This window comes from Montipora foliosa, unplaced genomic scaffold (assembly GCF_036669935.1).
Source record: "Montipora foliosa isolate CH-2021 unplaced genomic scaffold, ASM3666993v2 scaffold_461, whole genome shotgun sequence".
In the NCBI taxonomy this organism is placed as follows: domain Eukaryota; kingdom Metazoa; phylum Cnidaria; class Anthozoa; order Scleractinia; family Acroporidae; genus Montipora; species Montipora foliosa.
Window position 1 is genome coordinate 249,940 of NW_027179769.1, and position 15,061 is coordinate 265,000.

The following is a 15,061-nucleotide window of genomic DNA, read 5'->3' on the forward strand; positions in this document are numbered from 1 at the left end:
TACTACTGTGCCACCGTTTTGTACCATAACTTGTGGACGCACGATCCGTCTCAGAGTTCTTTTTACGTTTCTTATAGGAAAATTCAAGAGAAAAAGTGATCAATTTACCATTACAAACATTGCGCGCTTAGAACGTCGTTCGCAGTCTCTCTGCCTTACCGTAGGGAGGGACCCTGGCAAAAAAAAGTGGCAACGCTGTGTTAAGGTGTTTCTAAGTTCGAGAATTAACTTGTACACAATCAAATTGGTATGATATAGATAGATAATAAAGAAATCACTGTTGCTTGCTTAACTTGTGGTCAAAACTTGGTCATTGTTCCTTTTTTTTTTCAGATCTAGAGTACAGCCAAAAAAGAAGTAAAATGCGTGCTGCACAATGATATTTCTCTTGAAACCAATAATATATCATTGTTTTGTGGTGTTGCCACAGCCGTAATTACCGTTTCAACTGCATATAAACCACTTTCAGAGATGGCGACCACCTTTGCATTCTATTGTATTATGTTAATTAGATCTACTGCCCTCATTTTGAAATAAATATTCTGTTGAAATTTGCTCGTCGTAGGGAGGCCAGAAAGGCTTATTAGCATTAAAACAAGGGAATATTTTATTTGTAGGGATGCATGGATGGCGCAGTGGTGAGAGCACTCGCCTCCCACTAATCTGGCCCGCGTTCGATTCCCAGACTCGGCGTCATATGTGGGTTGAGTTTATTGATTCTCTACACTGCACCGTTTTCTCCGGGAACTCCGGTTTCCCCTCTCCTCAAAAACCAACATTTGACTTGATTTGCGTTCATTTTGAATTGCAGTTTAGAGTGTCCCCAATCAGTGCTTCAGCGCTAGCACAACTAGACAATTAAATAAAGTTCCTTTCCTTTCCTTTAGTCGCCATTATGAAAGAGGTCTATAAAAGAGCTTTTCCAACGTTCACGGCAACGTCAGTGCAATGTGAGACCCATGTCACGGTGGCTACAGGTGCAGCACGCACTTAAAAACTTTTTTCCGCCCTTTACGAAATAACCACTTAAAATTGCCAAATTTAGGGTCTTGACCGCAACGTTGTCATTTCAATCTCCATTTAACAGATAAATTCCTTGTTGCAGTGCGTCTGTGCAGTGACAGATCACATATGACGTCAAAATGTGGAAAGAACAAAAAATGTGACACACTCGGCTGTCGCCTCATGTGCCACCTTTTTGTTGTTACCACATCTTTGCGTCTTCTGTGATGTATCACTGAACAGACGCACGCGGTGACAACATGGAATGTATTTGGTCTGTATAATAAGGAATTAAAAGTTCTTGATGATGACGTCAGTTGTGTCTGCCCTCTGATAGATCACAGGTGACAACCTATCAAAATGAGTGCATTATTGAACTTATTATATACGGGGTTATATATCATCCGCGAAGCTCTTGGCGGAGTCAGCCGAGAGGAGACAAGGAAACCATGGACAAAAACGGGGTTGGTGAATCTTTCACCAGTTTCGATTATGTCCATTAATTCTTCGTTCTGTCACGACTGACTGCTTCCGGGTGTCGGAAGTTGAAGCTACAGAAAGGAGTTGTGGGTATATAGGAGACTAAATGGTGTTTGAAGCCTATTCATTGCCACTTTTTACTCTTGTTTCGGAGAAACGTTCTAAAATAATAGAACCCAAGGGACACAAGTTTTGAGCTAAATGCAATGTTGTTTAATGACCTCTTTCCTCTTATCATTTAACAAGCCATCTCAGTTTAGTTTTTTTGAACTTCTAAACTAAGCTACAATCACAAGACTGCAATCCAGCTGGTGCAGTTGCGTTTAAAGGAACGACTGGCTTCAACGAACTCCAATGGCGGTAGCGTGGTATGTGCTCCAACGATCACTGGAGGTGTAACAGCCACAGCCACCGAAGTGCAACTCCGTCAGAAAGAAGAATTGATTGGGCATCGTGCGAGGGGGGCTGTCAATGGGTAACGCGGCTTTACGCCAGTCGACAGCGACTCCTTGTTTTTCGTAAACTAGGTTGGTGCTGTGGTAACGTGACGGTGGTTGTTGCTCATGGTTTGGCATGAAGGCAAATAAGCTGTTTGGGTTGCCGTCGCAGTTTCGAAAACTGACGGGGCGATTGTTGGAAGTGAAGCCTTGGATTGTGTTTCTTTGGGCTGCCAATGATCGTGGAATGATGCCCAATAAGATGTAATCGCGCATGAAGTAATTCTTCGGCTTGGTATAATCGGAGAAACCATTCACTCTGACGCCGAAGTCGACATTTTTCCAGTTATCAAGTGGCTTGATAAGAGTGTAGTACTCCGTTCTCTGTTGACGGCGCATCAACTTGAGCAAGACCTTCTTCTTGTCAGTGAACAAAGCGTCGACAATTCCTTGAGCGTTTTGCATACGAGTAAAGTGGCGAGGTAAGAATGTGAAGCCGCCGCCTTCCAATGCCATCTCACAGTAAACATCGATACCCTCAGTATTGCCTTCCAGATAAATGGTGTATACACCACTCACAGCTTTCGCGTTCTGAGCTTTTATCTCTCTGCAGCTCGACCATGAATACTAATAAACAAACAAATGAAAAATTCTATTGAACTGAGCTTATGTTCGTGTTTTCGAGTTCCACCAATCTGTCCCCATTTGTTCAAAAGGTGGATAACGCCAACTACTGGATAAATCACTATCCATTGGATAGCGCAATTGATTTCACTACTACTTGTCCACGGGATAGTGATATATCCGGCGGACAGCGCTATCCATCGTTTGAACAACTAGGCCTGGTGTTAAAAGGGAGTTTAAGAAACGACGACGGCTACAGCAACGACAAAGCTAAAATGCAGTGATATTCTTGGTTAAAAGAACCAAAATGATCGTGCGGCACGCATTTTTGAACAATGCTCTCCCGTATTCGTCAAAACTACTTAGTGAAATGACCAAATTTAAGGTTTTGAGGACAACGTGGACAAACTACCCTGTATCTTTCAGTCTCATGAAATGTTTTTCTTCAAATCCGTACCAATCCAGTTTTAGGACATTTTGTCCATATTGAATAAAATTGCACTTCCACTCGGTTACCATTATAATAAATTTCAAACCGATATATCGCACTCATCTCTTCGCGATTCGTGCGATATATCGGTTTTTCACGTGAAATTTAGCGTGGAAATCCCTCGTCAGGTGGTGAATTTTCCTATAATATAACAAGATGGAATAATCATTAAATACTTAGAATAACTCAAACTTATATTTTGAAGTGTCGTTTTTTCAAAAGAGAGCTTTAGATTCTAGGACGAGAACGAGTACGTACAAAAACGAGTACGTACGAAATTTGACTGCCCGTGTTAGCGAAAATGCTTAGAGAATTTATGACCTGGAAGATTAATCTTACTCTTTGTCAGCAGTATAGGTTGCTCAGTTATTCTTATTGCTGGTAACTGAGCCTTTTTGCTGATCAAAAAATGCAAAACTGCTACTGTGTTGTTGACTTATCTTGACACGACAACATTTTTGCAAAACCTCGTACTGAAACATGACGACGGTATCTCGCCCAAATGACGCTGGTTTGCGCGCGCTCACTGTTGTTCTATGAGAAAATCTCGTACTCGTAGTCGTTCTCGTCTTAGAATCTAAAGCTCTCTTTTCACTCCCCAAACGTCACCCCAACCTCGTTGCAAGGGAGTTCAGAAACGATAAAATGATCTATGAAATGGATCATATAATGAACTGCGGATATGTATTTTTTGCAATTGCGTAAAGAAGCCTGAAAAATTCAGGACTTCCACGGGCTTTGAACCCGTGACCTCGCGATAACGGTACGACGTCAGTGACTTCATAGCTCAGTTGGTTATAGCGTCGCACCGGTATCGCGAGGTCACGGGTTCAAATCCCGTTGAAGTCCTGAATTTTTCAGGCTTCTTTACGCAATTGCAAAAATTGCGGTCATAACTGCGACGATCATAGCCTCACTTGAAGTTAGGAAAATCACACTCTGTCTAAAAGGACAAGAATTCTCTACTTACAACACACCCAACCACGGCTAGTTCTATGAGAATACTCAAAAGCTTCATATTTTTTCCCTGAAAAACTGTAAAAAATGCATATCAAGTAAGTTATAGAGTGGAATCGAGGTTAAAGAGTGTAATCGGTAGTTGCTGTAGAAACAGCGATGAAGTAATTTTGTCAAATATGTAATAAATAAAATCAAAGGTAACCATTAGTAAACCCGTTGATACCTTACCTAAATCTACATATGCATGTTTCAGTACCTGACAAAGTCCATGCGAAGCCCGTGTACAAGTTTAATTTGTTGAAACTTTAACCCAGCTGATAAATAGCCTTCAGGAAAGAAAGGCAAAAATTTGCGGCTGATGTATGTTACCCGCGTTCGCTTCGAATGAAAAGCTTTTTCCCGCCAAAATCCGCACTGGAACCAACGAAAACTATGACAATTTTTTTAAAAAATTAAAGAATTTAAAAAAAAATTAAATTTAAAAAAAGTAAAAATAAATTTACACAAATTAAAAAAAATAATAAAAAAACCTTTAAAGAAATTTAAAAAAAATTAAAAAAAATTAAAAACTAAACTAGTGAGCAGCACTCTGTGAACTATTTACACAATGAGGTTGAGTGGTCAAGCAAAAAATTGAAAATCTAAACATTTATCGCAAATCATAATGCTCACAAACACAAACGCGAAGGAAATGGTTAATAAATATGAAGTTTTTACTATCTGAATGATTTTGGGTTAGATTAAAGCGATATATTGTTGAAAATCTTTGTGTTAATGAGTAATGTAAACAATCTTCGCACTAGTAAGTGGTAGCAATAAATTGGGTTAATCAGGAACCACTCAAAGAAATATCGTTGGCTTCCCAAATAAACTTCATTTGCAAAAGAATGGCAAAAAATTTTCTTCTGTCGTTAAAAATTAGGGCTACCTATGAATCATTTGCCAGAACATTTCTGTCATCTTTATGAAAACTGCTCGGGTATCAAATTTCAACCAACGTGTGCAAATTAGTTAATATTTACTCAACAAGATGAATCCACAAAGGCAGAAAAATCTAACAAAAACCTTTTCCAGCCAAAACTTTTATTGAAACAAACAACATATTTACTATTAGAGGCAAAAAAACACCTTCCTATTTCATTCCGTGCGTGCAAACAAGCAACACACTCAACCATGATACGCAACTAAATAAATTTCTCATCGGAGGTTAGGATCAAACCCTTTTCTAAAGAACCTTGTCCTTGAAAAATGGACAACAAGCTTTCCTTCAAACCAACGAGAAATGAAATCAAATCCAACAAATCGATCTGTCTAGTATGGAGTGTGTGATTCACGGATTTAATATCGCTATGACTTCTTAGTCTTCTTACATTTTTTAAATTGATCTTTTCTTTAATCTTTAATACATACAGTTGTTGACATTAAATTTTAATAAATAAATAAATAAATAAATAAATAAATTTATTTACTTATTTTATTTCTGGCGAAAAGTAAATTTAAGCCAGACCGTGCCTCGAGCCGTGTGTGACGCAATGCTAATTAAATCTCTCTCAGGCTATTAGCCAGTATCAAGAATACTATTTGGTTGTCTCTTGGGACTTACGATGGTCCAAAGAGAAACTGGAAACAACGCTTATGCAAAAGTTTGGAGGTAAAAGCAGAGAGCATTATGGTATTCTTGCACGAATGACGTTGTCATGATAGCCTGCAAACAGGCTCTTCCGTTGAAAATGGCGCCCTGTCGAAATATAGGGGCTTGGTGACTGGTGCAGGCCAACCCGTTCTCGCCCTTGAATAGGCCATTTTCGAGTTCCTGTCTGCCTCCTCTTCAAAGCGAGTCTAAGTGCGAAGTTTTTGTGGTGGTAATTAGTTCTACTTTACATAAGAATGAAAACTAATTTTCACAACAAAAACTTGGACTCGCTTTGAAGAGGAGGCAGACATGAACTCGGAAATGGCCTATTCGCGATTATCCTGAATTGCTAATTCGCTTTGAATTCACTATTATCGTGAATTTAGATGACTGAGTGAAAGCTTGATGTTGATTATGGGAAAAGGTCAGATCTATATGTTTTGAAAATATAACCCAAGTGTATGGACTTTGGACTCGAGCCTGTTGATTAACCCGTCACCTAACCACTCGACCACTACACCGCTAGCTGCTCAGGGACAATATTTTAAACAATATTTGATGATGCTGTATTATCACTCGCCAACAAATAAATAACATTATACACTACAAAAGGTCGGTTTCCAAACTTCACGACAAAGCTAAACATTTTAAAATCAAAGGTTAGGCCTAAATTATTAATCTACCTTAGGCCTAATTACTCTTCAACAGCGATATTCTATGGTAGCCTTTTCAGGATAATCGCAAATTCATGGGCGAGAACGTGTTGTGCAGGCAAGCTATTTCTAGTGTATCTCGAACTACGAGGGGGATCTGAGCCAATCAAACCTGGAGGAATACTTGACTTCGGGATGCATGGAAAAAGTAATAAGCATACGTTTAGCAGTTAATTTTGTTGGTCATATTTCCAATGTGGGAAGAATTTTGATAAGCGAACAGGACGGACGTAACTATCCTGCTCAACTCGTGTGATCATAAAACCAAATTTTCATGTTTCACTCTCCCACCGACGCAGCACCACAGTTTTTTTAGAAACTAGAAACTTGTTAACAGAACCTTGCTTTTCTTCGATTCCTTTGGGGCAAATTGAGGTGGGAGACGTAGAATTTTTAAATTTCAATTTCTCTGAGGTTCCTCGACTCATAACCATTACAATTTATTTTTCTCAAATTTAATTGTTGCATTAACTGCTTTATTTTCACTAATTATTGTCTAGGGTTGTAATCGGACAATGAAATCGAAAGGTTGGCTATAATCGGAGTTACATCAGCCAATCATATTAAGTGCACTCAGCTTAATCCACCAATCCCAGAATTTATCACAATTACCATAGCAACAACTAGTACTACATACCCAACCAAACTGCGGATTTTCCAAAGTGGACGAATTTGTATCATTAGACAGTGAACAAGGAATGCATTTGTTTTCTCAGAAATTGTAATGGTTATGCTTAACTGGTAACAGGACTTCGTGTCATCCAATTCGGTCTGTAATCATACTCGTGACTAAACAAATCCGACTCCCGCTACGCGGATTTTGTTAATCAATCTTATGATTGCTCAGTCCTATTACCTTTAACAGGGCACGTACTGACAATTCCGTGTTTGTACGCTTACACAGGAGTAAAGAGGATAATTTCTGGAACGACATTTTGTGTGCTGAACACGATTGGTGGGGCAGGTTTCTCCAATCAAGTAGCTCTGTCTTATATGGTCGGTAAAGAAACCAGCTGGACATCACACGCAGAACAATTGTATTTTACAATTAATCCCGTTGTCTCGTAAAGCGAATACACTGATTAAGAAAGCCAAAACCAACCTCCTCCACTCTTGTATTCAGTGCTGGTGCACGTAACATCTGCACGAACTTGACTACCCGATATTATAATTAGGGCTTACCGGTAATTGAAATAGGCGTTCAAACCGGGCACCCTCCCTTGGCTTTGCAATTTGTAATATGTGACCATTGAAAGGTAAAGCCACCTATTTTCCTCAATTAAATGAACTAAAAAACCGTTACAATTATAGTTGCCATCTTGGCTCGCCAGAAGGCCTGCATTCTTAGGCAAAAACCTTGAAACACTTTGAACACTTTCGCACCGTTTTGGTCCCCCTCCCTTTTTCAATGTTGTTGTAGCCAGTCAAACAGTAAAATGTCATCTCAACACTATCCAGGGAAAAGGGGTGTTTCAAGAATTTTTGGCGAGGATTGTAGCTAAAGTCCTAGCATGTTACGCCGCTGGGCTCAAATTTAGCGACCAAATGGTCGCACATACGACTAAATTTCTGATTGTGCGCCTAAAAAATCATGTCTGATAGCACTTGTGCGGCTTAAAAGCTCAAATACAGCGCGACTGAATTGCCTCTCTGCTTTCTCACCTGACTATTCTTTCGAACTCCGAGTTGTACGTCACGAAACAAAAACTGAAAGTATCTCTCACGAGTGAGAAGACATCGCTCACGAGTGAGAAATCCTTTCAGCATGAGAAGATAAAATTCGTATTCCCAAGAGGCCATGTAATGTTCTGTTTATTATATAGATATTGAGGAAATGTCTAGATTTTAAACAACTTGTTTTACTCATTTTCGAAATGCCGCTAAAACACGCATGTTGTGTAATATGAAGCACGATATGGAAGTTATGAAAAGCAAATCATGATAATGTAAAATCTTGGAATAAAAATGTTAATGTAGTAGAGAAGAATTATATTAAAGGACAAAAGTATCTTACAATGAAGAGGAAGCTCGCGTTTTATTGGCTAATCGTGTTCGTTATCATGACGACACCTATATTCTCTTATGTAAAAGATAAAAATGATATGTTCACTGCCCGCGATGAAGATATGATTTTTTAGTAAAAGGAGAAATCCTGGTATTTCATCAGTATCTATATAATAGAAAGATATACATACCAAAATCTGGCCCTAAATAATAAAGTTGCATTATTTTTCTTTCATCGTTGTGTGTTTATTTTTCGTTAGTTTTCTCAACAAATTCCCCCAACACCAGTGAAGGTTCATTTTTCCTTTTGATGTTTCATTCCATCCCATACTCTTTTGTTTTGTTAAAACTCCGCTGACACATGCAAATGAAGACTACGAATAAAGCACACGCTTATTGCGCATGTTAAAGGTTTGTGACAGTGGAAGGTCAAGAGAGGGTCAACAATATGCGCCTTTTTCTTCAAGGTAAGAAAAGTGTTCTTGAAAAGTGAATTATATCCCAGTTAAGTAACCGCGCTTGCATTGTCTTGTATTCAATAATTTTCTTATGAAAAGCCAGTCTTCACATTCTCCAAAAGCGAGTAAATCTGCCTGGAATGATACTGCATCCGATCACTATATCAGTCCGCGATAAAGCTAAAGAGGATGATCCAACGATCAAGAAAAGAAAAATATACAAATTTCAAAGAGCGGGGTGAAACGAATTCGACTGAGTGGCTGGAGTGGGATCGAGAGAAGGAATTTACACTGTATGCGCTGCAGATACTGTAAAGCTGTCCCCAAGCATTCATCTTCATCCTTAGTCAATGGTTTCCTGCTAGCAGAGGTCTCTTTTCTTTTGTGTGCACTGGGCGGACAAGTACGGGAAGAGAGACTTCTGCTATGGGTCGAGACCATGTGCGCCGGTTACTTAGCGACCAAATCCTCACAACATGCGTCATGTTGTGTAGGCTCACTTAACAACAGCGGAATTACTGTAAAGGAATGCGCGAGACATAGCGGCATACGACAACGATGTCAAACGCGCAGGTTTCATTTGCCATTTGCGACAGCATAAAGTCTGATCTTGGTGACCTGATCATGATGGAATCATTGAAGTACGTGTCTATTATCAATTATGAAGTTGTGTATCTATTCCGGTTTTCAAGTATATTTTCTTTGGTTGCAAGTGTACATTGAAAAGGAAATATCTGATGAAAACTTTTCTGTTATTTCGAATGCACTTTAACATGATCATAACATGTAATAATAATTTGTTGTTGAAATTGAGAAGTGAAGTTGATTTAAAAGCCACACGAATTTTATCGCTGTCTAAAAGGAAAAGTCAGCCTTACTAGTTAAAACAACAAACACGGTATTAAAATAAATTAAAAAAGCCGAAGATGACGTATTTATGTCTTAAGTTCTGCTTTTCTGTTGGAACAGTTTCTCCCAGTATTTTAAGTTGTGCTCCTAACATTTTCTGCTGTGCGCCTAAAACTTTTGCAAAGCGTGTAGAAATGTACACTTGGTAGCACCAGTGCTCCCAAAGCCCAAAATAGTGCCAGTTCTACATGGAGGGATGCTACATTTTCCAATTTTATGGTAACCTTTCGTAGACAGTGAAACTACAAAAGATGCAACGATAAGAAACTTCAACGATCGTAAGAAATGTGCTTAAAATAGATTAACTTGTACGAGTCAAACGAAATTTGACCTTGCAATGAACTGAAAAAGAGTTATAATTAATCATGTTTGAAGCAAGCGAGCGATGGAAAAATTAATATAAATCAGCTGTAGTTCGATGTTCACAGGTGGGGCGATTCCTATGCACAAAGAAATTAACTTTAATTGTTTTTTTTTTTTTTTGTGCACTGTTTAATAATATTCATGAAAAAAAAATTCGATTCGCTTTCAGTTTTAATTGTTGACTCGCACCGCGCTTGATAGCGAATGCAGTATTAAAGCGACTTACAAACTGAACGTTTCAAAGAGAAATATTCTTATTTTAATTCTATTTCCAAACCGTGCTAAGTCTCCAAAGAGGGATTGGCTTGCAACAGAGGGCGTGCTAAATCTCGCAAGTGGTATTGGCTTTTACGACAGTGGGCGTGCTCAATCTCCCAAGGGAGGCGATCTATACACAAATCTACTCGGGAAAGGGTTGACTTCTAGGCCAAGTATGGGAGATAGAGGATTTTCTTGAGGAACTCCTTCTCCGGTAAATGAAATGACGAGATCTTAATTAATCTTATTAAGCTGAACACAGCTGCTCTACTGATAGGGGAGGCAGTTATACAAACTAAATTGGAGCAAATCAAAGCAGCTGAAATCAAAAATATTTTGTTTTGCGGTGAGACGCGGGGAAAAATGGAATCCCGGGAGAAAAACCTCTGTGGGCAAAGTAGTACCCCGGAAACCCACATATGACGATGATTTCTAGAATTGAACCCTGGCCGCAATGTTGGCGGACGAGTTCGCCCTCCATCGCACCAACCCTGTTCTCCAGTTGGAATGACTGACTTAGCAATATAAGAGGGAAATGCATATGACAGAAGCGCGTAGCGCTTGAAAAAAGTGCCAAACTTCACAGCTTTTTCATCTAACGTTAAACTCACCTCACTGACTATTAAGGATGACTGCCTTTGCAAAATGTGTTCACCAAAGTGTGTATTCCAGCTGTCTACTACCTTAAATTAAATTTAAAAAGCTTGGTATGTCTTTAATTAAACACCGTATTTGTGTTTTGGGTGATTAAAAACCATTTGTCTGCCAAGGTATGTCAATTAAATAAGAGGGGCTAGGACGCACTTTTATCATCAGTTTTGTTAATTTTCTTCCTTTACAACTGTTTTTTCCGCGTTCAAAGGTAAACCGATTTTAGCTTTAAGTTGTGTAAAAACATGTGAAAAATATCTATCTCACTTCCTTTATTTCTGTTTAAATTTGGCTTTATACTGTTTATTACCTTTGGTTGTGTCAAATTTCCCCTTTAATTTCGTTCAACAGAAATTTTAAGCAATTTAATTCAGCCTATAATTATTTACCTTGCATAAAATGAATTTATTCAATTTAATTTCTTCATTTTATTCTGTTTATTTTTTGCTTTGCTTTGCCAACTGAAAATCCACTATTCACCACAAATTCATTGAATTAATACAAATACGTCTGTTTAATGCAAATAATGCCTCGTTCGCTTTTCCACTCGCTCGAAAGACCCCTCTATTTCACTACTACTTTGTAAATTAAAAGCAATCACCAGGTTGCTAATTGTTCACAAAATGTTTCTTATTCATGAAACTTCTCTCGTTCGTGAAAAAAATTGTGTAATCATCTGATTGGTTTAAAAGCCAGGTATTGATTACAAAACACGTAAAAGTGATTAATATTTTATGACCCATGTATCGAAATTAAGGTATTTTTCCCTTGCCTCTCTCTCCGAAACAAAGGCGGTGACCCGCTATTTTCTTTTTAATATTTATGTCCTAACTTCAGGCGAGAAGTAAAACAAATTTCACCCTGGGAATATTTTCGCGCGAACGTCCTTAAAGCTTCAAGCTTTTATTTTATTATAGCTTGGTTCCCTTGGTGTATTTAACACAGTATATGATTTTTTTTGCAATGAAATCGTTTGCGCAATTCAAGAAACTTCGTACATTAGAAAAAGCAATTTAGAGAGTGATAAAATCACAAACGACCGTATGCAATAGACCAACTGGAGACTTGCACTCTCTCCAGTTGCTCCTCAACTGGAGACTTGCACTCTCTCCAGTTGCTCCTCAACTGGAGACTTGCACTCTGATATTCCATTTTTTGTCACAATTCCGTTAATTTGGATGAATCAAGATGAAACCAAGATAGCTAGCACAATAAAATAAACGCCGTTTTTTAGCTTTCTTTGGAAGTGTTTTTGAACAAGGTACTTAATTCTTTATTATATGCACTTTAAAAGCTTTTGAAACGATTTTTCAATCCTCGCTAATTTTTGTTAATTTTTTTTTTTTCAAACCCTGAAGCCACGTTGTGACACAGATTTTAAAGTACCCACCTAAATTTGGTGGCTGCCTTACACGGAGGACCCACCCAAATTTCGTGACATTTGTCTTAGGGGTCAAAAAAGGCGACCAAACGCGTTACTCTGCTGAGATCAATGATTTCTGTTTTACGCGTCGTAACAAAGAGGTGTGCAATTCTTCTCAGACGTACAATCCGTGTGGTTGTTTTAATTCCTAAATTTACCTTTGTTTATAATGCATCTCCGACGAATTAGCCATTTCAAAAGTAAATGCGGCCATTAATCTGCGACTCAGGAGAATCATCTCTCTTCCAAGACAATTACGGTTAATGTTAGTCAAAGATTGTCTTGTAAAAGAACGAAAGCGGCGGGGATTGGTGAAAAGGAGCGCGCTAAGAGTACGCATTCAAGATGACTTATTCTCTATGCAAAAGTGAGGTTCTCTCGGGCCAAAAAGGTAAGTGTTTTGTCTTTATTGTATAAGTAGCTTAAATAGGCAACGTGTGCATGTATTTTTGTCGGAACGTTTTCTGACTCTCGTAACAGCACTTATGGTAGAGAAAAAATTAGAATAAAATAAGATGAAAGGAAAACTGCAAACGTTTGGGGAGAAGTTATGGGCAATGTACAAATTTACTTTTTTAGCCTGGTTTTCACTAGCGACGCAATCACAAGTGCAAGCATATGTAGCCAAGTGAAAACGAACGTCAACATAACGCAAGCATAAGCGCAGGCACAAGGAAAACCCAGATAACCCCGTTTTCACGGTGAAATAACGGTTCTTATGCTTGCTGTTGTTCTTGCTCTTGTGAAAACCAGGCTTAAGGTTAATCGACTCCATTCAAAAAATCACACTGCATATTATAAAACATTACTGGCGCCTCTATAGAAAACAGACTCGTAAATGTGAAATGCAATGCCATTCTCAAGAAAGAGCCATTGAAATTATTGAACTCGGTAATCCCGTATTTCAGTTAACAGTTCTGCCCGTATTGGGTTAAGGCTCAGAATATGATTGGGAATGGAAAGGGCTCTGGGGCTGTTAAATGAGACTGAGTAGTGACGAGGAACGGAGTACCAAAGCATTGCCGACAGATAGACAAACTGTAAGGAAGCTGCAGATGTCCTTCGAAGGAAAACGATTATCTAGAACATTGGTTCAAATAATATTACTACGGACCGAGCCCGGATAGGCCATCCATCCAAAAAATTAAGATGGACTAAAAAGGACTTCTAATCATTCAAAACGACATTTTAGTCATAGACTTTTAAAATCACTTAAGACGATTTGCAAGTCGACTTTACTCCGCTCCACGGAACTCCTACTAGTCAACCTAAAAGGATCATGGAGAAAATCTTTGGATTCCGGCCTCAAGGTCGGCGTTGTTTTAATTCGAGGGAATTTTTTAACGGAAACCCAGGCATCAAGGTCCACTTTTAGCGTGGTTCAAATAGCTTCCTAAATGGCATAAGACAGTTTACATCTTTAGGCCCCACTTGCAAGCAGGTAGAGTTACCCTGTTGCAATGGTTACCCAAGCAAGACGGTAAAAGAATACTGACCAACGGCAAATCGTTTAACTTATTTGACTTAGTGGCGTTGCAGAAAGCCAAATAAAAAGTTCCCGGTTCAGGGCGAGTTATCACTAGAAGAGGGTTTACAAGGCAAGTAGCGTTACCCTCGTACAAGGGTAACCCTTGCTCTCAGATAAGGTGCCGGGGTAACCCTATCTGCCTTATAAACACGCAGCCAGGAAAAAAAAAAACGTTTCAGTGCTTGGGTAATCCTAGCACCAGGGTTACCCTCCCTCTTGAAAACAGGCCCTTAAAATGGTGCAGTGCGGTCGATACCCTTCCTAACAATGGCCGTCCAACAAGACCAAACCCTATTGTTTGCAAGTTTACAAGAAGGCTGACTTGCGATACAGTTTTAGCTTCGAGGAGCAACTCTGGTTAACTTATTGCAGAGGCCTTGGGGCTCCCTCCTACTTCCATGGTTAATCGTATTTTAATCTTTCGACACCTTACGCCTAGATTGCAAGATCTTCTCCGCGCTGCGAGGGAACATCAGAATGCTTACAATTACAAGTGGTGCTGGGCCGAGGAAACCGGAATTTTCCTTCGCAAGGCAGACACATCAGGAGCGATTCGTTTTAAGTCAATTAATGATCTGAGAAATCTACGAATGCGTGAATCGTCTCAACTTCGATAAGATTGAATGAAGTATGTCAGCTAAGTGGAAATTAATCTTAAATATGTTGTTTTACTTTTAATGTGAAAGGTAGGACAGGTAGGAGAAAACCGACTGTAGTAGGAGCATCAAACAATGATTTAAAGGAATTGCCATATTACGGCTACACTGGAAATTTAGCGGAAATCCACGGTCAGTTTAATAATTCTTTTTCATCACCTTACAAAACTAAACGAGACTTAAACAAGCTTTCTGGTTTATACGACTTAGATTTGTTTTCCTTAAATACAGCCTTAAGTGATAACATCAACTCGGATAATCAATTTCCCTGCAGAGTAAACGGTCGATTTTACTCTCCAAACACTTCCGTATTAAATAAGAACTAAAATATCTTTAGCTGACTCTACTTTTTGTGTTTTTCACAATAACATGGTTAGTTTGAATCGTAACCTAGAAAATCTTCAGACTCATCTTTCACAAGAACTAAATTTTCATTTCAATATTATAGAAATTTCGGAAACAAAAATTCACA

General features: G+C 38.8%; 1 protein-coding gene across 1 annotated transcript; it reads right to left on the reverse strand.

Annotated features, from left to right (window-relative positions):
• Positions 1–1,678: 1,678 nt before the first annotated feature.
• LOC137989500 (uncharacterized) lies at positions 1,679–11,003 on the reverse strand. The gene is made up of 3 exons (XM_068835309.1): positions 10,943–11,003; positions 4,004–4,068; positions 1,679–2,546 (listed from the first exon to the last, which is right to left on the reverse strand). Exons 2-3 carry the CDS (start codon positions 4,049–4,051, stop codon positions 1,824–1,826), a joined length of 771 nt encoding a protein of 256 aa, XP_068691410.1. The 5' UTR covers positions 4,052–4,068; positions 10,943–11,003; the 3' UTR covers positions 1,679–1,823.
• Positions 11,004–15,061: the final 4,058 nt, after the last annotated feature.

Coding starts and splice junctions, on each gene's coding strand:
- LOC137989500 (XM_068835309.1), bottom strand. CDS start 4,051: ATGAAGCTTTTGAGTATTCTCATAGAACTAGCCGTGGTTGGGTGTGTT. Junction 2,547..4,003: donor TAGCCGTGGTTGGGTGTGTT/GTAAGTAGAGAA, acceptor TTTGTTTATTAG/TATTCATGGTCGAGCTGCAG.